Consider the following 27736-nt stretch of genomic DNA (forward strand, 5'->3'; position numbering starts at 1 on the left):
AAAGAGACCCTGGACAAGTTCAGTCTTTTCTCCCTTTATCATGACGTCAAAGAGAACATTTTACCTTACTGTAATGTAACAATCTGTGCACTCTGGTTTATTCACAGATTAAGTAACAGAGTTAAGAGCATGTGCTTGAAGCAAGACAACAATTTATTGCTTGCTTCTCTAACCTAAGTCTCCTCAATTATGAAATCTAGACAATAATTATTAAACTCATTACAGCTGCTGCTAATACCACTTATCACTTTGTACAAATTATACAGATGCATTTTAAATATGAGATGATTAAAAAAACCTCTGCCTTCATTCTAACTTAATGTATTTGGTAAACCACCTACTTTCAAGATAACTTTTGATAAAAGTTTATTAAAATTTTATCAAAACTAGATGATTAGGTAACGCTATTGAGTTTATTTAATAACTGATTCGTACATATCTAAATTGACCCAGCTAACAACAAATCTGAAACTTAAGGTAGCTTTTAAGATTTTAATATGCACAGAATTTTGATTTCAAAAGAGTATAAGCTACATTTCAGTAAGAAGTTAGCTAGGTTTCTTCAATAGAGTGACTGCATGGGCAGTCAAAGCATTCCATAACTATTGATGGCTTCGTTTGCTTTTCTTCCTGATTTTTTTAAAACATTTTATTGTTAAATTGCTTTAGGCGAAAGTTTACATAGCAAATTAATTTTCCAGTCATTGATCCTTACACAAATTATTTTGTGACATTGGCTGCAGTCCCCACAACATGTCAGCGCTCTCCCCATTTCCTCCCTGGGTTTCCCGGTTCCATTAAGTCCAGTTTCACTGTCCCTCCCTGTCTTCTCATCTTTGGTTTTGGGCAAACGTTGCCCTTTTGGTCTTATATAGTTGATTGTTCTGAGATGCACATTCTTCACAGATGTTATTATTTTAAAGCCTTAACCATTATTTGGCAGAAAAGTGGCCTCTCAAAGTGTCTGTACAGTTTCAAGTTAGAAAGTTGTCTTAGGGCAATAGTTTCTGGGGTTCCTCTAGTCTTTCAGACCAGAATCCAGTCTATATTTTTAATCTGAATTTTGTTCTGTGTTTTTTACCTAACTGGGACCTTCTATTGTGATCCCGGTCAGAGTGGTTGGTAGTGGTAGCCAGGCACCATCAGTTCTTTGGACTAATTGCTTCATTGAGTCTTAGGTTTCTGTGTTCCTCTTTCTCCAGACAGGATGAAACTAATAGTTGTTTCTTAGATGGCCACTCGCCACTTTTTAAGACCCCTGAAACTTAAGGTAAATTTGAAACTCACCTTACCTAGACAAATTTTAAGTACAGGACCTTTTAGTGTAAGTAAGGAAAAAAAAAAATACTCATAAAACAAAGCAGTCAGGATTCACTGAGCACTTACTAGGTGCCATGCACTCTTCTGATTATTTTAAATGTATCATCTCATTTAATTCTCACAAGCACCTTATGGAGGTAAATGGTATTATAATCTGGACTTTATTAAAGAGGTACAGACAAAGAGAGAGTAAGTAATCTGGCCAAAGTCACAGTGCTAAAGTATGGCAGAATAGGAAATCTGAGACAACACAATATGCCTTCAGAATCCAGGCTCTTAGCTACCACACTGCTCCCTTTCAAAGAAAAGCCAGCAGTTATTTAAACCTGAAAACCCTGAAGGTAACATGCAAATTTTTATTGAGGGGGAGGACATTTTTATAATTCCAATATGCTAATATAAATACTAAGAAAAATTAAAGGATACAAAAATTTTATTTATGAAAATTCTTTATATTTTCCTACCAATTATTTATCAGGTTGTGTTTTCAGAACTTTTATAAAAGCATCTTTTGGAACTTCAATGTTGCCAACTTTTCTCAGTTTTTTTTTTCCTTCTGCTTGTCTCTTCAGAAGTTTCATTTTTCGGGTAATATCACCACCATACTGTAAAATATTTTTTTAAAAATTTAAGTTCAAATCAGTCCACAGAAATACAATCAAAAAGTACAATTACATATAGAAACATCAATACAATCAAAACAGCCTTATATAAACTATATCCAGAAGGTAGACATCTGCAATATTATCTATCTAATCCCCTTTCTTTTTTTTTTTTTTTTAATCCCCTTTCTACTTAATCCTAATTTTACTACCTTCTTAAAGAAAGAAAAAGGCTTTACTTGTGTATGCTCAGGAAGAACTGTCAATGTCCTGAGTCAAGGCTTCAAATTTTGAATTACAAAGCTGTCATCTAATCTGGAAACTCTTACATAGGCATAAATGTGACAGCTATGTTAAGCATTCTGAAAAAGCATTTTACCATTTAATTCCCATAATAACTTTTTTTTTCTTGATATATAGATAAGATCGCAAACTCAGCAATGTAGGAAAGGTGAATCTCAATCCCATACTCTTCCCACTTTAAGATAAACCCATTGTCTTCAAAATCTTTCATTATAAATTAATAAAACGTATCACCCTGATCACAGAAATAATTTACAAAATCCTTTCTTATATAGTATTGTGTATAAGGAATTTTTATAAATAAGATAAAAAAAAGAATATGGTCAAATGAACATGCTGTGATGGTGAAGCTGAAATTTGCCCATTTAAAAAGAAAACTGGAGATGAAAGATATTATAAACACAATAAACCAATAAATAATGAAAATAGTAAGTTTATAGCCCTTTGGTTTTAAGCCCATAAAGTAGATATATTATTACGGAGTAAAAGAAATACATACACATTTTGCCAAAACATTTTTTCTATAGGCTTTCACCCTGTAAAAGAGAAAATTCTGTTTAAGTATATAACCTCATTATATTGTTTAAAAGTACTTTATCTCCAGAAGCAATCTCCCTTTACTGAAGGTTTCTAAGGATAGTGTCATACCTATATAAAATTGCCTAATCAAAATTAGATAATTCAAACGCTGTCATATTTACTTTCATGTACTTGGCATAAAATAGCAAATGAATTCAACGTAAGTAAAAAAATATATATATATATACATTTTACTAAGGAAAAAAGGTCAAGGATTGTGGTAGTCAGGCCTGATTAGCAATATTTGAGCATGGTGTGACTTTTGATTACAGAAACTACAAAAGGCTGTTTCTGCCTCAACCTAAAAATACCACTATTCTAAAAAAATTAATTAAAAATGATTATTGTGTCTTCACTAAATAACTTCAGTGCACACTGGTCAAAAGTGGCTAGGAATATAAACAGCATTACTAGACTTAGGCTTTTATAAAATTCATTGCAGGGGAAACTAACTTTAATACAGCCACCCAAGCAGTTATAAATTAATCTATTTCTATAATTTTGTTTCTGAGAAATTTACAGATCACTCTAATTTTAAGTAGCTCAATTTTTATGCATTCCATAGGAAGATATCTCTCTTTTCCTTGGAAGTATTCTACCTCAATAGTCTTAGGTTAGCATGATTATCGGCTATTTTAAATTGCACTTTCCAGGATGTCCCCTGGTTACCAACTCCACTCTGCCTAATCTGTGAGTATTCAGGAAACATTAACTAACCAACTGAAACAAAGCGGTGTTAGGAAATGAAATTATTGTAAATATATGCATAAAATTTATCCCAACATATATATCTCCTATATAAAAATGATAACTGTATACAAAGACTAACATAATATTAGCATTCCTTTCTCACATTTCTGATAATACAACCTCCCTAGCTCTGGAGAAGTGGTAAATGAGTCAGGTAAAAAATATATATATATAATTTGTCTTTTGGAAGACTGTCTCCAAAACTTTTCAGTTCCAGTTCCAATTGGCTTATAATTTAAGAAATAAAGCCATAAAAACTTAAAATGACTAAATTAATTTCCCTTACTCAGGAAACTGGGTTAACATCAAATGAGTAGAAATAAAAGCAATTCTTCAAATAACTAAATAACATCACCCAATGGCATTAATATAAGTAATTAAAAGTTGACAGTCATTGATAGATTAGTAGAAATAAGAGTCATGTAGCTCTACCATCCACCACTCATCTGTCAGTTTGTTGTACTGTGGTGGCTTGCATGTTACGATGCTGAAAGCCATGCCACCAGTATTTCAAATCTGTAGGGTCACCCACAGTGGACAGGTTTCAGTGGCGCTTCCAGACTAAGACAGACTAGGAAGGACCTGGCAGTCTCCTGACAAACATGGCCAGTGAAAAGCTTATGAATAGCAGCAGAACATTGTCTGATCAATGGCTGCAACAGTGGGCTCAAACAAAGCAATGATTCTGAGGATGGCGTAGGACTGGGCAGTTTTACATTGTTGTACACAGGGTCACCAGGAGCCGGAACTGACTCAATGGCACCTAACAACAAGCTCTATCATACAGCTTCTATACGTAAGCTTAAAAAAAAAAAAATGTTATTTTATGTTTTCTTTGGTTTATCATTGGTGTATCATTCCTAAAACAAGCCTGGGAACAAAAATAAATTTCAACTCACGTTTCTCTTGCAATGATTTTACTTCCAATAGCAGCTTGAATTGCAATTTCAAACAGCTGCCTGGGAAGAGAATCCTTTAGACGTTCACATATGACTTTGCCAACAGAATGTGCTTTGTCCCTGAGAGAGAAAAAATAAAACTCCTTACATAATCCAGATAAGAATATTTAAAGTAGCTTTCTAGTCCCTATGTATACCCAATGTAAGAGTGGTTTCTTAAAGAAGTTCAAATAGAACTCATTTACCACAAACATCTCTTATTCAGCGAACATGTATGATTTCTGATTGCAAAAATGATGTATAATCTGAAAGTTTTCAAGATGTCTTCCATTCCCTGAATTATGCAGTTTCAACTAGAGCTTTTTCTGTTACTTATTTTGAGAAAACACTGTGCATATAAAACAACAACAAAATTATATTCAATATAAGTGATTAAAGAAAAAAAGATATATAAATCCAGTACAGAAAATTTAGAAAAAACATAAATTACAAAATGAAAGCCATTCTTGATGTCCATTCCTTCATCCATAGAAGACCACCATTAATATTGTACGAGAAGAAAGGCCTGCTGATCTACTTAGGAAAATCAGCCACTGAAGCCCCCGTGGGTTACAATGGTCTGGTCTGCAACCCATCATGGGGATAGCACAGGACTGGGCAGTGCTTGGGGGCCAACTTGACCGCAGCTAATAACAATTTTAAACATGTATCCGTCTAGTCATTTTACTGTGCATAGCACTATTTTTTTATGTATTTATATTTAATTTTTATAATTTGGGTCATGGTATGTATGATATTCTGCTTTTTTATTTAATGTAGATGTTTTTCTATGTCACTAGTTACTACTCCACAATATGGTGTTAATGATTTAAAAAAATAGGTTAATGGGTGTCCATAATTTTTAATAAATCCTCCATTTTCATGAAAATGTGGGGCATTTCATTTTTCATTATGTTTTATGAATATAAAAAAAACTTTTCAATCTAAACTCTATCACTATAAAGTTTAAAAAACATTTTCCTTTTGTCTTACATGGTAAGGGAAACGTGTTTACATGGTAACTAGTCTACGTGGCTATCATAATTTATTCTCCTTTTATATTTTTAACAGTTTGGGAAAAGAAAGTTGGAAAAAGAATACAAAGAAAAACTAGTATAGGGAAACTTAAGTACCTTTAAAAGTTTTTAAAATGAAGCTGCTGAAATAAAGAGCAACCAATAACTGTAGACAACCTATCACAACTGATTACTTTCATATTCCATGATTAGTTTTTTTTTTAACTTACTTGTGTACAACAGTTACTAGCTCTTCTACAATATTTCCATTCAATAGAATATCCATTTTTACAAGTTCTGCAGTTTGGTAACCTGCATCTTCATAATCAAAACTAACAAGAAAAAAGAAAAAACTCCAAGTCATAGATAAACATTTTATTTTCTAAGGAGATTTTTTTTTTTAACCTTTTCAAAACATCTTTTCTCTACCCTTCCCTATTACCTACCTCCCTCCCCCCGCAAAAAAGATCTAACTTTCCATCAAAATATTAAATACAGTTTCAGGTTAATGGATCTAAATGTTCAGAGAAAGTAGCAAACTTCATTTTTTTTACATTTATGAAAGGGGCAAAATAATGATGGATGTTAATGACGGTAGGAGAAGGAGAGAGTGAGGGGAAGCAAGGGGAACATGCTCCAGAGGGAGAAGAACAAGAAATTGGTAAGCCAGACTAGGAAAATGGATCAGGAAAAAAGAAAGCCCACTGAAGGCAAATGTCATCTTCTTCCCCATGTTCCCAGCAGCTGGTTGTCTACAGACAGTACTATATATATGTCATTCTCAGATTAATGAGTTGTGTTTCGATTTAGTTTTTTATTATAAAGAACAACCATATGTTTAAGTAGGTGCTTCAGACTTGGTAAAACAGTCATTAATAAATAAGACTTTTAGATTTCACACATGGCTATTTAGTTTCAAACTTCACAGAAGCTTTTGTGAGAATTAAATGAGTTAATGCATGTAAAACACTTAGAACAGTGCCTGATACATAGTGTTTAGAACACAGCCTAGCTTAGCACACATAAGCACTTAATAAGTGTCAGCCCAGTGGCACCATGGAAGAAAGGCCTGGTGATCTGCTTTCATAAAGATTATAGCCAAGAAAACCCTATGGTGCAGTTCTACTCTGTAATGGGGGTCCACATAAGTCTGAATCAACTCAAGGGCAATGGGTTTGGTTTATTACTATTAACATAGCCAAAGCTTGCAATGCTAATCCAAACAGACATGTTTAAATATTTAACTGAAGTCTAAAGAGAAAGTTTCTATTTTGCTTACACGTCTTCCCAATCATGGACAAGAACATGTATGTTCTTATTGTCTTAATCATAAAATAAACTGGTTCTCATGACAAAAAATACTACCAAAATGCTATGCTTTGTTATTTAATAGTAACTTTCTCTTCACTTTCACGAGGCTATTGCTCCATGTGCTCCTACAGAAAAAGAGACTGGTTTTCGTACTGGGAAGACCAAAGAATTACAGAGTTCACAAATGCCAGGGCACACCTAAATTTGTCACAGATTGATGAGTATCTGTATTTTTTAAATGTACATAGATGCTACTGGGATTACATAGCATGAAAATACATTTCAACCCAGAGATCATAGCAGCTTTTAAAATCGTATATAATTCTTATGAAAAGATAGAATAAAACAATTGTCATAAAGATGACCTTAAATATTTTCATTAAAAATATTTTGAAGAAGAATCCAAGGGACTCATTTTCCCTGACCAAATTACAAGTACTCTGTAACCCCTGGAAGGCTGCTGCTCCAAGCCTGTCCAGTCTTAGAGTCTGATTCTCAAATGTCTTCAAGGCAGCTACAATTGTTAAATACGTCAAGTATTATTATACTCTTGGTGGCCAATATTTCAAAAATTTGTCCAGGCATTTGAATTTTCCATTAAATTTTACCTAGCATATCCAGAAGACAGGGATTTCAAAGAATCATAAAAATCTACCACAATTTCATTCAAAGGGAAGAGATATTTAAGCATAACTCTGTGTTGATCAATATACATCATATTCTTCTGAACTCCTCTTCGAGCCTAAAAAGGAGAAAAGAAGTACTTAATTACAACCTATTCAAATATTGATTTAAGTGGACAGAAACCAATTATCAAGCTGCAAATTCCCTTACAAATCCTGACAACAAACTGGGAAAATTTACGGAGTATTTCTTTTAAGAGTCTGGTAAAATCTTGTGGTCAATATTTAAGTATACGGAGAACCATTTTGTATGTCAATTGTTTTATGCTTGTTACCAAAACTTTTTTAATTCTTTTTATCTAATAATTTTTTTTCTAATTACACAGTGTTTCATTTAACAATAAATCAAATGTAACTATATTTAAATCCAAGTCCTAGTTTCTCCTTTCCTAAGTAAGGAAATATAGGTCCAGAAAAACTGAGTGACTGAAGATAAAATGTAGTTCGTGAAAACAATTCAAACTAAGGTCTCCTAGTCACGGTTTGAGAGTTCTTTTCAATAAAGAAAATGAAGAATGCCTTCCAATCTAACAGTCCTTAAAGTATTGTAATTGTCTCTGAAACTATATTCAATTTCAAGTACTCAAGCAGGCTTTAAAAAAGTTATAATTTTAGGTACTCAGGATAAATAAAACATCAAATTTCTTTCTTTTGAGCTAAAATATCAGTTCAGTGCATTAATACAAGATAATAAAAAATACTACATTTTCTTATTTACAACAATTTGTGTGTGTGTGTGCAGATATAGATATATTTATAAATATTAAGTTCAATGTGCTCAGCAGAGGAAAATTTTTTTCAAACTCTGGGCTGAGAACAACTATTTCAGAGGACTAAAAGCTACTTTTGTAGTAAACTGGATTACATTTATACCTGGCAAAGCATCATAATTTTTCCAGTGTATTCATCTGGTGTGATAACAGTGCCCAAAACAACTGGCTCCAAATATTCTGTTACTTTTGATTTCTCAGGGAATTGTGCAGGGTTGATGATTGTAATTTCTTTTTCTCTATATTCCTAAAAATTAGAAAAAAATCAACACTTAAAAAGAAATCTTAATATAATCATTATCACATTTCATAAAAGTTTACTTTTAATTTATAGCATATGTTGGAATTTATCTTGTTACTCAATTTGTTGGAATCAATAAAAATATAAAAGAATTCCTAAAAATTACAATATAAGCAGTCCCTGGGTTATGAACGTCCAACTTACAGACTACTCGTACTTAAGGACGGCCATAAAGCCTGTTACGTTAGAGTTAAATACAACGGTTCATGGTAACAAATGCACATACTACTTTGACGTTCATGAAAACACTGCACAGTTTGGAGGTGTTTCTTAAATGTCTTATATGCATCATAACGTAAAATATATACTAAGACAAACATTTTACTGACACTAATTAAGAACCGTATGTACCTGTTCTGACTTACCTACAAATCCGACTTAAAGACACTTAGGAATGGATCGTGTTTGTAACCCGGGGATTGCCTATATTATCTTAACATGTTTTAAGTTAAAAAAAAAAATTCCTATTATAATCATTTAACATTAACAACAGCTGCTTCAAAATAATATACTCTGGTTATTGATATTTACTCAATACATTTCATGTACTGTTTAGGAAAAGTATGACAGAAGAATATGTTTTAATCTGCTCTTCATAAGACATTACAATTACAGTTCTTACTGTAACTACAATTACTAAAATTAACTCTTGATTTTGTTGGAAAATATTTACATGTGTTAAAGTTTGTATTTGTTCAAAATGAACAGATTGCCACTTAGATAGAATTCAATTCTTTAACGTCAAATCTAAAAATTTCCCACTGCCATGTAAGATTGTATCACTTCTTATAAATTACCTATGACCTAAGTGATATTTTTCATCCTTGATCTGGATTTAGAACAGTATTTGTCATCACTAGTTCTAGTTTTTATTCACTAGTTACACTAGTAACAGACTAGTGTTGACAGTCTGATGATTATTATCAGGTTAGGAAAAATATTGCAGAAATTACCGCATTTGTACACAAATAATGCGCACCTTCTGTGTCTGTTTGCCAGTCGTGCCCTCCCCCCATGAGGCACCCTCACAAGCACTGCCATGCCAATCCTCTTCCTCGGTTTTGTAAAAAAAAAAAAAAAAAATTAGCAAAGTGTGCTCACAAAAATACCTGGGGGGGTGGTGGGGGGGGCTGCAACCAGCAAACCAACACAGAAGGTATATATTTGTGTAAAAATACCACAGTTTTCAAATAGTTCCTCCATTATTATCTATAAGGTAATTTTTGTTAAAACCAATCTAAAGTAAATATCTAATTAGTTTTAATAGCAAGTTAGCTAATTGGATACTAAAATTTTTCTGCTGCATTCTGCATACACATATGCATACACACACATACACACACACGGTTCTACAGTTTTCACAATAGTACTAAATATATTACCTTTATCAATTTTGCTGATGAAAGAACAGCTTTATATGGAACAGTGGGGGTTGTCAAAATAACAGAAGCATTATATTCTTGTTCTAGTCGCTGGTTGAAAACTTCCATATGCAAGAGTCCAAGAAATCCCAACCTGGGGGGAAAAAGCCAAACTCCAGAATGTGTATGTCCCATGGGCTCTATTTTCTTTGATAAAGACACTGTTACTTATGAGGGAAGAGTGATATCAAAAGAGGCATTCAAGCAAGTCACATCATAATTAAATGCTAGCATAATTTTATTAAATAAGATTCAAATCTTCCATTAGGATTCTATTCGAAATCACTATAAAACTTACCTATAGATGTCAATCCATGGTATGAAACAGGCAGATGAATTGTTTTAGTTCATTTTTACACTAATATGAACTTATCTTTAGAAATGTTCAAGAGCAATGCACCATTTAAACTTTACTATAAAAATGGGACTCTACAATGTGAATGAATCTTACCTCCAGCCAGCGCCTAAAGCAAGGCTACTATCCCGATAAACTGTTACACTGGAGTCATTTAAAGTCAGTTTTTCTATAGCACTCTTCAGGTTATTATATTCAGACTGGTCTATAGGGTACATTCCTGGGGACACAATGAATTCTAATTACAACGTGATAAGTTGTTTACAGCCCTAATCTAATACGCAGTGCTGCCAAGTTCAATATTAATCATGTAGTTTTTAAATTTTTCCTGTTATTTCATTGACAAAATAATGGTTTGCTAAAAAATCTGAATATTGTTTTGGTTTCAAAGTATCTTCCAAGTCATGAGCCTTTAATGAATTTACAACTGGATTAACACTCCAAATGATATTTTTACGCATTTACAAAAATATAGGGAAATTGCAAGATCTAAACAATCATGGGACTTAGGCCTATAAAGAAAATACATCGTGTTCATTTAAAAAAACAAAAGTGCAAGCCAATCTACAACCACAAAGAAACTCTATTAGTATCTAAAAACAGTAATAGAAATGAAAACTACACTAAACTCTTTAATCTCTAAGGCAGACAGTTTATCTATTAAAATTAAAGACACTGTCAGAAATTATAGGAGTTACTACTGATTCATCAGATTCTCTTGCATCTAACACCTCTGAAGCCCACATCTCTCAAGTCCTCCAAAACCCAAATGGCTATCTTTGCTAAACGTGGGGATAAACAAAGTTCTTAATTCCCAGTGTGAGATTTTACAAGGAGGAAAATAAGGGAGGGATACTCAGTACAGAGTAAGTTGATGACGACCTTCAATCAAGTCTTCATATTCCAAAAGTCTGTAATACCACTCAGTAATAAAAGGTTCTGAATGATGCATACATGAGGCAACACTATTCTGTCACATGTATACGACTATAACACAGTATAAGGCATTCAGCAGTGTCTACTGAGAATTAGTAATAAAAACTTCCTAACGAGAAAAAGGTTTCAAGTATAAACTGGACTAATGCCCTAGAGAAACAAAAAGGAAATTCATATTACGATGCTGTTCTGAATTCCAAGTCTGTTTCTTAAGAAGTTCTAAGAATTTAGGAAATAATCTCCATATAAAGTTTCATCATTACATATGAAATTATAAACTGATATGTAAATAACACACAAAAATCAACTAAAAAAAACTACATTATCCTGGCATTAAAAAAAAAATTAGCAGTTACTTAATCAGTAATTTTTGTTTCATTGCACAGGCTTTTATTTTTAAAATATTTTAGCCTTCATCCTTCAAAGTTGTGAGCTCCTCACCTGCAAATACCATTGGTTTCGCTGATTTAAACCCAGGCAAGGGCTCCACTGGTTGCTTATGTAGATATAATGTATCTCCTATTTGCGCTTCAGTGACATCTTTCATCCCAGCAATCAGATAGCCCACCTGTCCTGCATATCTAAATAAAATTATTATATGGAAATATTTACTGATCTTTATATTTCAAGTTCATAACCATAATTAGTTCCACCTTCCCAGAAAACTACCACACACTTTCCAAACAAAACTTGGTCAAACTGAAAATAAGTGCTACGTATCAGTTCTCAACCTCTAAGAATTATCAGCCATAAACTACACCATCCCTATAGTCCATTGACCAAGGATTTCTGCACCAGAACAAGCTTAAGGCCTTCTTCATTACTCTGAACCCACTTGCAAATGAAACATCAGATTCTGAAATGTAAACACAGTAAGACTGGTATGTGCGGAAGCACAAAACAGTTTTTATAATGTCTACCTTGTTAATCAATTGTGTTACAAATGTGCTTTAAGAAAAAAAGAAGATATATTTTTGACCAGGCAGAAAACTGTGAACTCTCAACAGATCTGACATCTATTTGATGTTGTTCTTGTAGGAAAAGAGCAACTTTCAAGATTTCAGAGTTTTAGCTTTGTTTTTTTAAAAAGCAAATTCCTGAACATATCTTGTCTCAGAACAAATTCAACTGATTCCCTACACTTTTGAATTCTACATCTTAAAAAACTCATTTACATTTAGAATGAGGTATAGAAACCTTAACCAAAGGTTTGGTGATACTCAATATATGTATGGCAGAATATAGATTTCAGACATATTGGAGTAAAATAAAAAGATGTTCTGACTCAATCAAATAAAAAACGTAATCAGCAAAACAGTGCTGGTTGTAGACATACAGCAGAAAACTCTCAGATGTGACCTATATAATCATGTGGTTCAAGTCCCCCAATTTTTACAGAGGAATCAAAGACAATGTGCCCAAGGTCATCTATCTAATTAGTACCTGAGATAGAGGAAAATCCAAAAAAACCCAAACCTGTTGACCGTCAAGTTGATTCCCACTCACAGTGACCCCATAAGAGACAGTACAACTGCCCTATAGGGTTTCCAAGGAACAGCTGGTGGATTCGAACCGCCAACTTTTTGGGTTAGCAGCCAATCTCTTAACCACTGTGCCACCAGGGCTCCTGACATTGAGTAAAAAAAAAAAGCCAAACCTGTTGCCATTGAGTCAATTCCGACTCAGTAAGAAAAAAAATATTTTAATGCACACTGCCTTGCTAACCCCACTCCCCACGAGTTCTAGTTAATCAAGGTTTTACCATGAATTCCACACTAAAGTTATCACTTTCTACACTATCTTTATGTTGCAAAATATAGTTGTCGTTGTTAGTTGCCATTGAATTAATTCTGACCCCTGACGACCACATGTGTGCAGAATAGAACTGCTCCACAGGCTTTTCAAGGCTGTCACCTTTTGGAAGCAGATCACCAGGCTTGTCTTCCAAGGTGCCTCTGGGCGGGTTTGAACTGCCAACCTTTCGGCTAGTAGTCAAGTGCTTAACTATCTGTGCCACCCTGGTACTCTTTCTATACTACCTTTATGCTAAAAAATGTAGTTATAAAAAATCAAATGTCTAGCTATGACTAGTCATTAGGAATAAAAATATATCAATTATTTTTTAAATTTATAGAAGTTTCTACTATCCTTCACCTACGAGATTCCTTTTGGCAGAGCATTCATTGTATTAAAAACAAAAAACAAAAAACCAAACCCATGCCTTCAAGTCAATTCCAACTCATAGCGACCCCATAGGACAGAGTAGAACTGCCCCATAGGGTTTTCAAGGAGTGGCTGGTGGATTCAAACTGCTGACCTTTTGGTTAGCAGCCGAGCTCTTAACCACTGTGCCACCCATTACCAAGTTGGGATCACTCTTAACCACTGCGCCACCAGGGCTCCTTAAGTTACCAAATTGGGATCATTCTATGCATATACCAAGTTGAAAAGTGGCAGAGAATAGAAACATACAAATTTATTCTAATTACTAATAGAGATTACTTACAATTTATCAGTTGGCTGCTCATTAGGATTCAGAATTCCTACTTCGTTAACTTCATAGATCTTTTGAGTATGTGCAGACACAATTTTATCTCCTTTGGAAACCACTCCGTCAAATAATGCTATATTGGCTATCACACCCCTATACTGGTCAAAGGTGGAGTCAAATACCAAAGCTCTCAGGGGATTTTTGCAATGTCCTTGAGGACTATAAAGAGTAAGTCAAAAACAAATGCACACATACTAAATTAAAATCTTAAAATGCCTATTTTCAACTCAAATATGTTTAATGTATTCTAGTACTAGTATTTATTCAACCATAAGAACGACTATTTCCAAACAGCCAAAATAAAAGGACCTTTCTATAAAATAAGCATACTGCCTGTTTTTACATTAGATTTAAACCAATCTTCAGTTTAAAAGAAATGATTGTTTTTAAATTACTTATAAAACTGACAGGATATCTCTGTTCAGTTTTAAAGCAAAGAACAATAACTGCCAACGTCCTGAAGTCTATTATAATGATTGTTAGGACGATATCCCTTTCATACTTGCTTTTTCTTTTATTTTACTGTACCGTATTTGCCATCTACATATTACTAAATATAAATCAGAAGTTTATTATCACTGACTGCAAGAGTACATTTGTCATATCCACTAAAATAACAGATCACACTGATGGTCCTTGGACTGCTAAATGTAAGTGAACAGTACAAAAATAGCAAAATACTTACGGGGGTATTCTTTCAATGACTGCCTGAAGAACACTTTCAACATTTGTTCCAAGTTTAGCAGAAATCTAAAAATATACATACGACAAAATAAGCATTTAAAATTAAGACTATATTTTTCCATTCTAATGACTGTGATCTATTATTAGAAGGAAAAAAGAATTCTAAGAGTTATCAATTTATCTGAAGAACATAGCAAAAGGAGGAAAAACATAGCATATTGACAAATGACCTTCCATTATAGTTAGGTAGCTCTATGGTTCTAAGATTAAATTATAAGAACATTCTGTTTATGGAATTAAAAGAGCAACGGACTAAGTTAAAAAAAAAAAAATCTGGGTAATAAATATAAGTCTGCATGGAATATATGACTTTGACCAACACATATATTACTTGCAGCTTCAATTTCATCTGAAAAACCAAGTAATTTAACTAACTCTCATATATATGTATCTAAAAATATATATTTTATATATATAACATTTAACATGTAAATATATATTCTGTGTGTGTGGACGGCATACATGCAACTGTAAGGCTTAGTCCTACTATTTCATTGTTCTCACACCAAAAACACAAGCCAAAAGACTCAAACCACATACGCATGCCCGATCTCTGTCACCACCGATAAAGGGACTGTCTCTGAAATCTTGATTTCAAAATCCATCCAATGAATACCACCTCTTACTACTGAAGCTCACTTGTCTAGGCCAGGGTTTCTTGACTTTAGCACTGTGGACATTTTGAACTGGATGGTTCTTTGTTGTGGGGCTTAGCATCATCCATGGCCTCTACACAGGATGCCCATAGCATATCCCTTTCCAGTAGCGACAACCAAAATTGTCTCCAGACATTGCCAATTATTCCTTGGGGAGCAAGATCACCCCCTACTGAGTGCTGCTTTCAACTCTAGCTAGCACCTTCTTTGTAATAAATAGTCTTTTAAGATCACAACTTCTAACTCATCAACGTACTACTTTTTTCTTTATATATTAGCCCCCCACCCCACTCCCTTCCCATCCTTCTCAAATGAGACTATTTATTTAGTATCACTCTGCTGAACCACCTTCTATTCTCTCCCTGTCATAAGCAGCTAACAAAACCCTAACCTTGACTGCATCTAATCATATGCATTTTCTATGTCTATATAGAGAGCAGCTGAACATTACTGGGGAAAATCAAATACAGGCATACCTTGGAGATATTGTGGGTTTGGTTCCGGACCGCCACAATAAAGCCAATATTGCAGTAAAGTGAGGCATAAATTTTTTGGTTTCCCAGTGCATGTATATGTTTATTACACTACACTGTAGTCTGTAGGATCACTATGAGTAGAAATCGACTCAACCACAACAGGCTTTTCAAGTGGTCTATTTTTTTTTTTTTTTTATTAAGTATACAATAGCATTATGTCTTAAAAAAAAATGTACTTTATTTCTATACAATGATAACCATCATCTGAGCCTTCGACAAGTTGTAATCTTTTTGCTGGCAAAGGGTCTTACCTCAATGTTGATGGCTGCTGAACTGATCAGGGCGGTAGTTGCTGAAGATTTGAGTGGCTGTGGCAATTTCTTAAAATAAAACAATGAAGTTTGCGACATCAGTTGACTTCTCTTTTCACGAAAGATTTCTCTATAGCACGTGATGCTGTTTGATAACATTTTATCCACAGTAAGAACTTCTTTCAAAACTGAAGTCAATCCTCTCGAATCCTGCTGCTGCTTCATCAACTAAGTTTATGTAATATTCTAAATCCTTTATTGTCATTACAACAATGTTCACAGCATCTTCACCAGGAGTAGATTCCATCTCAAGAAACTACTTTCTTTGCTCATCCATAAGAAACAACTCCTCATCTGTTAAGTTTTATAATGAGATTACAGCAATTCAGTCACATCTTCAGACTCTACTTTTAATTCTAGTTCTCTTGCTATTTCTACCATATATGCAGTTACTTCCTGCACTGAAGTCTTGAACCCCTCAAAGTCATCCATGAAGGTTGGAATCAACTTCTTCCAAACTCCTGTTAATGTTGATATTTTGACGTCCTCCCATGAATCATGAATGTTCTTAATGGCATCTAGAATGGTGAATCCTTTCCAGAAGGTTTGCAATTGACTTTGCCCAGATTCAAAGCTGGAATCATTATCTATGGCAGCTATTAAAAAAAAAAAAAAAATTGCCATTGAGTCAATCCCAACTCATTGGGACCCTACAGGACAGAGTACAACTGCCCCATTGGATTTCCAAAGACCAGCCAGTGGATTCAAACTGCCAACCTTTTGGTTAGCAGCCAAGCTCTTAACCACTGCACTATAGCCTTAAGAAATGTATTTTCTTAAATAATAAGACTTGAAATTCGAAACTACTCCTTGATCCATGGGCTGCAGGTATGAAAACATTAATCTGGGACGTCTCCATCAGCGCTCTTGGGTGGCCAGGGGCAGTATCAATAAGCAGCAATATTTTGAAAGGAATCTTTTTTTCTGAGCAATAGGTCTCAATCACCAAACAAACCAAACCTGTTGCTGTTGAGCCGATTCCGACTCATACGACCATATATATATATATATGGTCTCAACAGCAAGCTTATTCAGTAAACCATGTTGTAAACAAATGCACTGTCATCCAGGCTTTGTTCTTCCATTTATAGAGCACAGGCAGAGTAGATTAGTATAATTCTTAAGGGCCCTAGGATTTTCAGAATGGTAAATGAGCACTGGCTTCAACTTAAAGTCACCAGTTGCATTAGCCCCTAATGAGAGTCGGCCTGTCCTTTGAAGCTTTGAAATCAAGCACTGATTGTCTTCTCCTCTCTAGCTATGAAGTCCCAGATGGCATCTTCTTCCAATATAAGGCTGTTTCATCTACACTGAAAATCTGTTGTTTAGCGCAGCCACCTTCATCAATTACCTTGGCTTGATCTTCTAAATAACTTGCTGCAGCTTCTCCATCCCCACTTGCTTCTCCACCTTGCACTTTTATGTTATGGAGATAGTGTCTTTCCTTCAACCTCATCAACCAACCTCTTCTAGCTTCAAACTTTTCTTCTGCAGCTTCCTTACCTCTCGCAGCCTTCACAGACTTGAAGAGAGTCAGGGCCTTGCTCTGGATTAGGCTTTGGCTTAAGGGAGTTTTGTGGCTGGTTTGATTTTCTATCCAGACCACTAAAGCTTTTCTCCCTATCAGCAGTAAGGCCGTTCCACTTTCTTATCATTCATGTGTTCACTGCACTGGAGTAGCACTTTTAATTTCCTTCAAAAGCTTTACCTTTGCATTCACAACTTGGCTCAAGAGGTTTAGCTTTCAGCCTATCTCAGCTTTTGACATGCCTCTCTCGCTAAGCTTAATCATTTCTAGCTTTTGATTTAAAGTGAAAGATATGAGACTTCTCCTTTCACTTGAACACTCAGAGGCCATTGTAGGGTTACTAATTGGCATAATTTCAATATTGTCCTGTCTCAGGGAGTAGGGAGGCCAGAGGAGAGGGAAAGAGACAGGGAAATGGCCAGTCAGTGGAGCAGTCAGAACACACACATTTATTAAGTTCACCGTCTTGCTCAACACAGGGTTGCCACATACCTGCAATGTATAAAAAACCCAATATCTGAGAAGTTCAATAAAACAAAATGCAATAAAGTGAGGTGCATACTGCCCTGGATGGTTTATCACGAATTTATGACCACAGATCTCTACAGGCACCTAGCACCTCCTAGCAGTCTCAGCACATGTCCTCCAGTAAATTCACAATACCACTCTGTAAGAGGATTATTTGACACCACCTTCCTTATCAACCCACACATTTTCCACTCTGGCCAATTCACTCCCAGCTAATAACTTCACCTCTTATTTCATTAAGGAAACAGAAAACATCAAAAAGTCCCTCGTCTAAATACAGAAACAACTCTACATCTGTACCTACAGCCTGGCCTTCTCTCATTATAGAGTATTCCCACTTCTCTGAAAAGTCAATCCTCCCACACTTCTGTTTTGGATCATATACTCTCTCCAACCCTTAGCAAGTTTTTACTCCTAACACTCTAAACGTTGACAATAATTTGGTCTAAGTTCTAGGAGCACTTTTGTACGTACATTTGCTCCCTAGGAAATCACATCCATTTCCATGATTTTAAACACAGGTACCATATTATATGCTGATGAATCCTAAATATGTATCTCTAAACCAGACTCTTCATGAATGCCAGATTTGTATATTTATACAGTATCTCCACTTGGATGTCTAATAGACATTTCAAATTCACTATGTCCAAAAGAAAGCTCTTGTTTACCCTCCATATCTGTTTCTCCCTAGATCTCTCCATATTAATAAGTGATAACACCACTGAACCAGTTGCTCAAACTCAAAGCCTCCAAGTCAACCTTCATTCTCCCCTGTCTTCTTTACACGTAACCTATCTGAAAATCTACTGTACCTACAAAATATACACCATATTGGTCCACTTCTCCACCACAGACTTAGATAAGATCATTTCTCACCTGGGCTATTACTTCTAGCTGGTCTCCCTGTATCTCTTCTTGTCCTGCTCTAATCCATTCTCTATAAGGCAGCCTGAATGATCAGCTTATGTCCCCATCTTGCTTTAAAATTTTTTCATTATCTTAGAATAATTTTCCAACTCTTTATCACAGTAAGAGTCCCAGCATGACTTGCTATCTGCCTACCGTACAAAGCCATCTTATCTAACTTGCTTTTCTGTTCATTAAACGTGTCAAATCTTTTCCTAATTTAGAATCTTTGCACTTTTTCTCCCTCTTCCTAGAATGCTTTATCTTAACTTCTTCAGGTGTCAGTTCAAATGCTCCCTCATCAGAGAAATCTTCCCTAAGTTACTCTGCATTATAGCATCTCTCTGGGGGGATAGGGGTTGGGAGGTGGCAGGGAGGTTCCACTTGTTAACTATGGTATTCCATCTAGAACAATACCGTGTGCTGAATGAATTTCTGTGACATCTGTCCTATTCAATAATCACTATGCTTACTCTTTACTTATTAACTGACTCTCCAAGTACAATATAGATATAGACATCAGGAGGCAGGGGTCTTGTCTGTCTTGTTGACTGCTGTGCCTCTGGCTGGCAATATACCAAATAAACATCTGAATAAATTTTGTACAGGTTTACTAAAATCAAAAGTATACTTTAATATAATATACTCTAAGTTATGAAACCATAATTCCAATGACCGCCTTAAAATGTTCCTCTTCATAATAAACCGTTTAAATTCTATGTATCCAAGGGAAAAATGTGCTTGCATCAGTTATTACTAAGTTGTTTGTAATAATCCATCGTGTAAGGTTAAACAAATACACTTCACCACCTAAAACTTGTGTTTTCAAAAACCAAATGAGATTGAGAGTGGAAGCTAAATGTTACATTGTTGCACCCACATACTTACTCACTAGCATGCAGCACAGCACAGTTTGGCTGTGACTATTTAACACTCAAACTATCATTGGAAAGGTTAAAAATAAATTCGAATTTAAAATGGTATTAACTTTGATATAAACAAAATCTACTGTTTCCTAAAACTGGTACCGTATAATTCCTATCTGTCTTGACAATGTAATAAAGGTTTTTGAAAAGGCTCAAATGAAATAGCAGTGACATTAAGCTATAAAAATAGTACACAATACCAGGCTATCAAATACTATGAAATTTCACTTAGGCCAAGTACCTGAGATTTTTAAAAGTATAACCAATAGTCTACAAAAAACGGTATTTACCTTAATACATTCATCACTTGGAATATCAAAGGCCTTTTCAATTTGTTTTTCGACCCTTTCAGGATCAGCATTCTTCAAATCTATCTTAAAAAAAAAAAAAAAATCCATTATATCTTAATAAAATGTTTTATGTATTAACAGTGTTTGAAGATAGCTAAAAGTTTGTCTGCTTTAATCTAACTGACCTATGATTTTTTTCAAAAATATTAAAATAACCTAGATACAAGCAACCTAATTTAACAAATATGACCACTGAAGAAAGGTCAAATAGCAGAGCATGTCTGATTATTCAAGGTGGAAGAAGAGTTCAATAACAATTTTTCAATTAGCACCATGTGGAGTGATTTTATAAGTCAGACATACATCAGCATTATACCATTAAGTGTGATAATAACCTGTCTTACTATAAGCAGCCTTGCTTCTTTTAAATTTAGCTCTAAAATCAAGAAGTATTATTTAGTGGAACATATTTTTACATAAAGATTCTTAATTTATTAATTTTAAAACATAGAAGTAGAGGTTTATCAACAGCTCTCAGTTTAGCAGTTAACTGTTAGGTTTCACGCATTGCGCTGTATTGTTTGCTCCTAGATCATAAGCTTCTTCTCTTTCTTTGTGTATAGTTTAGTGTAACAGGCATATTTTCTCTGTCCTGTATCCTGTTACTATGGAAATCGTCCTCCATCACTTCATGTAGTGCAGGGAGACTACGTGCAAAGCTACAGGGGTTTGAATTGCAATTCTATCACATGTAAGTCAAAAAAATAAATCCCACCATTGTATTTGATAAATATCTGGAGATCCTGCATATAAGAAAAATAGTGCACATGATATTCAAATACTAAATATACTTTTAAAAAGTGAAATAACAAATAGCATTTGTTGTCTCATAATTACCTTGTTTATAACTGGAATTACTGATAGTTGTGCTTCAAAGGCAAGAAAGAAGTTTGCTACAGTTTGGGCTTGAATACCCTGAAAATATCAAAACACAAGATACCAAGATGACCATTCTAACCTTCTGTCACAAAACCATTCAAGACCATTCCATATATTTTATCAAAACTGAAGTTTTGTGCCACTTTAATAATAAAATTCAATGGAATGCCATATATATGCCCTTCCTACTTCTCTCCCCAGTTTATCTCTTGGGGCCAAAACAAAGTCAGCTGATGGTAAAGCAGTAATCACAGCAATCAGTGTGGACCACAGACATTCTACTACACTTGATATAGTAGCCTCGTGCAGAGGTAGAGGACAAACTATGGTACTCATACTTCCATGTATCTGGATTATGCCCTGTGATAATTCTTTCAGTTCAGGAAGCACTCACTGGAGGGTCTTCTCTGTGCTAGAGTCCTGGTGGCATGGTGGTTAAGAGTTCAGGCTACTAATCAAACTGGCAGTTTGAATCCACCAGCCGCTCCTTGGAAACCCTATGGGGCAGTTCTACTCTGTCCTATAGGGTCGTTATGAGTCAGAATCGACTTGAGGGCCATGGGTTTTTGGTTTTTTTTTTTCCTCTACGCCAGGCACTGTGGTAGGCACTGAAGACACAAACAGGAAACACGATCCCTCAGGACTTCAAAGCCTACTAGAGGACACAGTTTATGAGTCTTCCCACCCCTACTGCTCCCCCATCAAAATCTAGTCCTGTTGCTGTTCAGTCAGTTCCTACTCATGGCAACCCCTTGTGCTGAAGAGCTTAACTGCTCCACAGGGTTTTCCTGGCTGTAATCTTTAATAAAGCAGATCACCGGGACTTTCTTATGTGGTACCACAGGGTGGGTTCGAACAGCCAACCTTTAGGTTAACAGTCAAGCGCAAACTGTTTGTACCACCCAGTGCCATTTATAAAGCCCAGTACTATCTTCATAAGGTAGAGACTGGCATTCCCGACAGGATCAGGGAAAGCTTAACACAGGTAAAAAATAAAAGAAAAAAAAAATCTTTGGGTTTAAAGGAAGAGTTTGTGAGAAATTGAAGTATGCCAAAAATTTACTTTAAACAGTTTAATCATATATTTTTATGGCTGACATTAATACCCCCCAAATTTAGTAATGCTGTCAACATGTTTCTTTAAACCTAATAACTCCCAAATTATGACCTTAAAATAGCCCAAAATCATTTCAAAACTAAAGATCATTTTCAAGTTCTGTTAAAAATCGATAAGGCAATCAAGGATTAAAAATTGTTAAAATTGTTTTTTTGGTAGGATGTATTTATGAATATGACATACTTCAACAAAAAATATTTCAATCTCTTGAACAATTCCACTGTTCAGCTTTAAAAATCTCACAAATTTTGTGAGAATCCACGCTTTAAACGACGAACTAGTCAGTTTTATACAATGCTTTAGTATAATTTCAAATTAACAGGACCAAAGCATACAATATTGGCTAAGTCATACAATAAATCTATTTTTTTTTTTCAAAAGAAAACTATATTTCTAAAACACAGTCTAAGGAAAACCTCTTAAAATCATCAGCTAGCATGTCATATCGCATAAAATGAAGACTACCTACCTCGTTTGCATCAACCACAAGTAAAACGCCCTGGCAAGCAGAGAGGGACCTGGATACTTCATAGCTAAAGTCAACATGGCCCTGAGGTGGGGTGGAAAAAAAAACACTGGTAACTCTGAATATTAGCTGTAATTTTTCTTTTAGGGAGGGGCATTATGGCCAATTTGTTGACTCCACTTGGCAAAAATTGTTAAATATGTTCTTTTTAGCCAACACTTGTGAAACAATTCACATTAACATAAGAACACTGAGATAAAAGCAAAGGTAAGTGTATAATATTAAGTAAAAAATGAAATACGTACAAAAAATAAAGTACAAAGCTGACTTTAATATACATACAAAATAAGTATTAAACTCACAGGTGTATCAATGAGATTTAAAAGATACTGCTTTCCTTCACAATTGTAAAAGAGAGATGCGGTCTGTGCTTTTACAGTGATTCCTCTTTCTCGTTCCACTTGCAATTTATCAAGAACTTGCTTATTATTCTTTGTTTTATCGATTGTCCCTATAAACAGAAACACTTGTAATTTCTACAGGCTTAAAAAATTGACAATACTGCATATAAAAATTAAAGCCAAAATTTAAAAAAGCATAGTAAAAGTAATTACAAATTCCTCATTGCCATTAAGGATATAATACAAAGTGAAGATACCTGTTAGTTCCAGAAGCCTGTCAGCTAACGTACTTTTGCCATGATCCACATGTGCAATGACACTGAAATTTCTAATATTTTCAGCAGGAAATCTAGACATGTCAATTTTTTCCTAGAAAGGGGAGTGTAATATTACATTTATGAGTATAAATTTTGTATAATACAAAATGAGTATACAAACTCAAAGAATATCCTTTTAGTCCTTTTTGAACAATTTCATTTCTAGCATTTATACTGTTTCACTGAAAATAAAGAGATGTATGGCTAAGCTCAAATTACAGGGACATATTAGGCTAGAACTCATCAAATACATCTCTTTCAGTCAAAGGCAACCATACCGCTAAATAAAATCCTTTGTTTGCCTACAGTTGGGCCAAGGAAACCATATAGTGCAGTTCTACTCTATTGTATTGGGAAGCTGAGTCAGAAAAGGAACCTTGCTGGTACAGTGCTTAAGCACTTGGCTAACTAAAAGGTCGGTGGTTTGAACCCACCAGCATTTCTGTGGAGAAAGATATGGCAGTCAGCTTCTGTAAAGATCTACAGCCTTGGAAACCCTATGGGGCAGTTCTACTCTACCGTGCAAGGTCACTAGGAATCAGAATCAACACCACGGCAATGGGTTCGGTTTTCTAGTAATGAGTCAGAATCTACTTGATGGCACAACACAACAGGGCCCATCAGGAACTGAACGTATTTTCATGAACAGAGAACACAAGACACCTGGAACTCCTGAAGAGCCTCAACGTGCCTTGGTCCAACAAAACCTCTTGAGTCAAAGGAGCTACAAAAAAGCTGAACGAAAGGAAAGTCTCTGACCCCATCACACATTTAGTTACCAGAATCAGACCTATTTAAAAATTTGTGCTTCTAATTGAGTCTTCAAAGGTTTAATTTAGATATAATTTTGTTACTTTGCAACTTCTCTGGGAAGTGAAAAAAGATCACCTCAGCAAAGTTTTTTTTTCTTCTCCTTATTACTTAAAACCTTTGAATATTTTTTAAATGAACATTCCTGGTTTTTAGTGCACACATCTTTTTTTTTTAGTACTTTACTGACATTTATCACCAACAAAAACCCTGGTGGCATAGTGGTTAAGTGCTATGGCTGCTAACCAAAGGGTCAGCAGTTCGAATCCACCAGATGCTCCTTGGAAACTCTATGGGGCACTTCTACTCTGTCCTGTAGGGTAACTATGAGTTGGCATCAACTCGACAGCACTGGGTTTGGTTTTTGGTTTTGGTTTATTGAAAACCGGTATTCAGGTAAAATGTGCAGTTTTTGTATTCTGAACATTTTATTTCTCCCAATCATAATCAAAAGAAGACGGAAGGAATACAGAGTCACTGTACCAAAAAGAATTGGGTGACATTCAACCATTTCAAGATGTAACATATGATCAAGAACCGATGATACTGAAGGAAGAGGTCCAAGCTGCACTGAAGGCACTGGTGAAATACAAGGCTCCAGGAATCGACAAAATACCGAGATGTTTCAACAAACAGATGCAGTGCTGGAAGTGCTTGCTCCTCTCTGCCAAGAAATTTGGAAGACAGCCACCCACTGGAAGAGATCCGTATTTGTGCCCATTCCAAAGAAAAGGGATCCACCAAAATGTAGAAATTATCGAACAATATCATTAATATCACACACAAGTAAAATCTTGCTGAAGATCATTCTAAAGCAGTTGCAGCAGTACATCACCAGGGAACTACCATTTAAGCTGGATTCAGAAGAGGATGTGGAAGAAGGAATACCATTGCCAACGTCAGATGGATCTTGGCTGCAAGTACAGAATACCAGAAAGATGTTTACCTGTGTTTTACTGACTACGTGAAGGCATTTGGCTGTGTGGATCATGACAAATTTTGGATAACAATGCAAAGAGTGGGAATTCCATGACACTTAATTGTGCTTACGAGGAACCTGTACACAGACGAAGAGGCAGTCATTTGAACAGAAAAAGAGGATACTGCATGGTTTAATGTCAGAAAAGGTGTGAGTCAGGGTTGTATTCTTTCACCATACTTATTCAATCTGTATAATGAGCAAATAATACGAGAACCTGGACTATATAAAGAAGAATGGGGCATCAGGATTGGAGGAAGGCTCATTAACAACTTGTATGCAGATGGCACAACCTTGCCTGCTGGAAGAGAAAGGACTTGAAACACTTACTGATGAAGGTCAAAAGCCACAGCCTTCAGTATGGATTACACCTCAACATAAAGAAAACAAAAATCCTCACAACTGGCCAATAAGCAACATCATGATAAATGGAGAAAAGACTGAAGTTGTCAAGGATTTCATTTTGCTTGGATCCCCAATCAATGCCCATAGAGGCCGCAGTGAAGAAATCGAACAACACATTGGGCAATTTTGTTGCAAAAATGTCTCTTCAAAGGGTTGAAAAGCAAAGATGTAACTTTAAGGACTTTGGTGTGCCTGACCCAACCCATGGTGTTTTCAGTTGCCTCATATGCATGAGAAAGCTGAACAATGAACAAGGAAGACCAGGCAGAAGAATTGAAACCTCTGAATTATGGTACTTGTGAAGAATATTGACTATACCACAAACTACCAAAACAATAAACAAATCTGTCTTTGAAGAAGTACAGCCAGCATGCTCATTAGAAGTGAGAATGGAGAGACATTGTCTCACCTGCTTTGCACATATTATCAGGAGGGACAAGTCCCTGGAGAAGGACACCATGCTTGGTAAGGTAGAAGGTCACTGAAAAAAAGGAAGACCTTCAATGAGACAGACTGACACAATGGCTGGGACAATGAGCTCAAGCACAACAATGATCAAGAGAATGGGAGGATCAGGCAGCATTTCCTTCTGTTGTACACAGGGTCACTATGAGTCGGAACCAACCTGATGGCACCAAATAACAATAACAATCATAATGGGCAAAACCCATGAGATTATGAAGTAGAAAATTCACATGAGCTTTAAATTTCCTTTTTTAAAGTTCTCCAATACAGGGAAGCCAATAAAGTGCATCTATATCTGAAAGAAATTCTGCTAAAAGATGAATTTTGATTTGTTGACCTGGTGGACCACACCCCCCCCCCCCCCCCCCAGTTCAAGTCAAAGGGTATAAAAGGACTGCATCATTTTTTAGGGGAACTTTGAATTGCAATATAAATTCATTTTAAATTCCACAGGCATTTTACAAAAGGCCAACGGTGCTTAATTATACATAAGGTCTTTTTTTTTTTTTTCCAGTTTCTCATATTGCGCTTTCAATTACTTCTTTTTTTTTCCCCTCAACTATCTCTCTTCAATTATCAGAAAGGACTTTTTAGAGATGCCTACACCCTGCTTTGCCCAACAACAAGAACAGAAAGTCAAAATTACCTGGGTTTGCTTTGGGTGGGGTAAAGTGAATTAAACCACAGAAGCTAACACACAGCCAACATTTTTTGTATTCTAGGTATTGAACTAAAAAGCCCCCTGCCTTACACCACGTAATCCTCACAAATAACAGTCCGATGCTTCATCAGTATCCCACTTAAGATGATGAAAAAGTCACAAAAAGCTGAAGTCCAGATCATATGACCAATAAATTGCAAGACAATGGAGATTATACTAGCAGCTTCCTCAGTAGGCTTTTAGGAGATTTAAATAAATACAAAGGCTTCGATCAGGGCCTCGCAAAAACAGTGAGTTGGTTATCACCGTTACAACTTAAATTTACGAAGTTAGTGACTTGCCCATGGTCACACTAGTGAGTGGGGGCCCGCGCTTTCTGCTCCGCCTCCCTTTACAGAATCTCAAGCTGCGTTCACAGCGAGGCCGAGGAAGCCCTTTACATTCCCAAGTTAGAATGGAGCACCCTCTAAAATTTTAATATGCGGCTGCTAAAAGACTCGGAGGCGGTCACCTTGCGGTCCCCGGAGCCGTAGAGCCTAGCCGGAGCCCAGGGCTCGGCAGTGGACCCGCGAGTCGCAGGACAACGCAGCCATGGCAGCCCCAGACACGCCGCCCCGGAGGCCCACGGCACGAGCGCGCGTCCGCACCGCGGGCCCCGGCCCGCGAGCAACCACATAGCCCCGGGCGGCAGGACTTTAGGAAGGGGTCCCAAGACGCGACACAGCCATCACCCGAGGCTTCTCTGTTTCAACGGCATCCCCGGCAAGGCTGCGCCGCCGACATCCAACCAAGCACTCGGAATCGGAGGAGAAAGTCAACAGCGTTCAACGGCAAAGCCCAACCAGCGACTCCGGGGGATGATGGGGACGCCCGCACGCAAACATGACGTCAGCGCGTCTCGTCGCGAGAGTG

At 35.9% G+C, this 27736-nt stretch overlaps 1 protein-coding gene and 1 pseudogene across 5 annotated transcripts; both read right to left on the minus strand.

Moving 5' to 3' along the window:
* Positions 1-1758: 1758 nt before the first annotated feature.
* GUF1 (GTP binding elongation factor GUF1) lies at positions 1759-27685 on the minus strand. Of its 5 annotated transcripts, none has more exons than XM_049886296.1 (17): positions 27336-27684; positions 23445-23556; positions 23149-23297; positions 22790-22870; positions 21162-21239; positions 20265-20348; positions 14522-14586; positions 13792-13995; positions 11727-11866; positions 10446-10569; positions 9956-10088; positions 8376-8519; positions 7428-7561; positions 5739-5840; positions 4454-4573; positions 2725-2761; positions 1765-1925 (listed from the first exon to the last, which is right to left on the minus strand). In XM_049886296.1, exons 1-17 carry the CDS (start codon positions 27498-27500, stop codon positions 1788-1790), a joined length of 2010 nt encoding a protein of 669 aa, XP_049742253.1. In that variant the 5' UTR covers positions 27501-27684; the 3' UTR covers positions 1765-1787. The 5 variants fall into 5 exon arrangements, with proteins under 5 accessions (XP_049742257.1, XP_049742255.1, XP_049742256.1 ...); XM_049886297.1 differs by lacking the exon at positions 27336-27684 and adding an exon at positions 26108-26173; XM_049886298.1 differs by lacking the exon at positions 13792-13995 and having other exon boundaries at positions 1763-1925; positions 27336-27685.
* On the minus strand, positions 16826-20256 carry LOC126077203 (tigger transposable element-derived protein 1-like; annotated as a pseudogene).
* Positions 27686-27736: the final 51 nt, after the last annotated feature.

This window comes from Elephas maximus, chromosome 5 (genome assembly GCF_024166365.1).
Source record: "Elephas maximus indicus isolate mEleMax1 chromosome 5, mEleMax1 primary haplotype, whole genome shotgun sequence".
Taxonomy (NCBI): domain Eukaryota; kingdom Metazoa; phylum Chordata; class Mammalia; order Proboscidea; family Elephantidae; genus Elephas; species Elephas maximus.

What these genes read in the sequence shown, in the direction of transcription:
- GUF1 (XM_049886296.1), bottom strand. Translation starts at nt 27,500, where the DNA reads ATGTGGTTGCTCGCGGGCCGGGGCCCGCGGTGCGGACGCGCGCTCGTG. An exon ending in ACGGCTCCGGGGACCGCAAG is followed by an intron (nt 23,557 to 27,335) that starts GTGACCGCCTCC and finishes TCCCCTTTCTAG; the next exon opens with GAAAAAATTGACATGTCTAG. An exon ending in CTGTCTTCTGGATATGCTAG is followed by an intron (nt 5,841 to 7,427) that starts GTAAAATTTAAT and finishes TTTTCTTGTTAG; the next exon opens with TTTTGATTATGAAGATGCAG.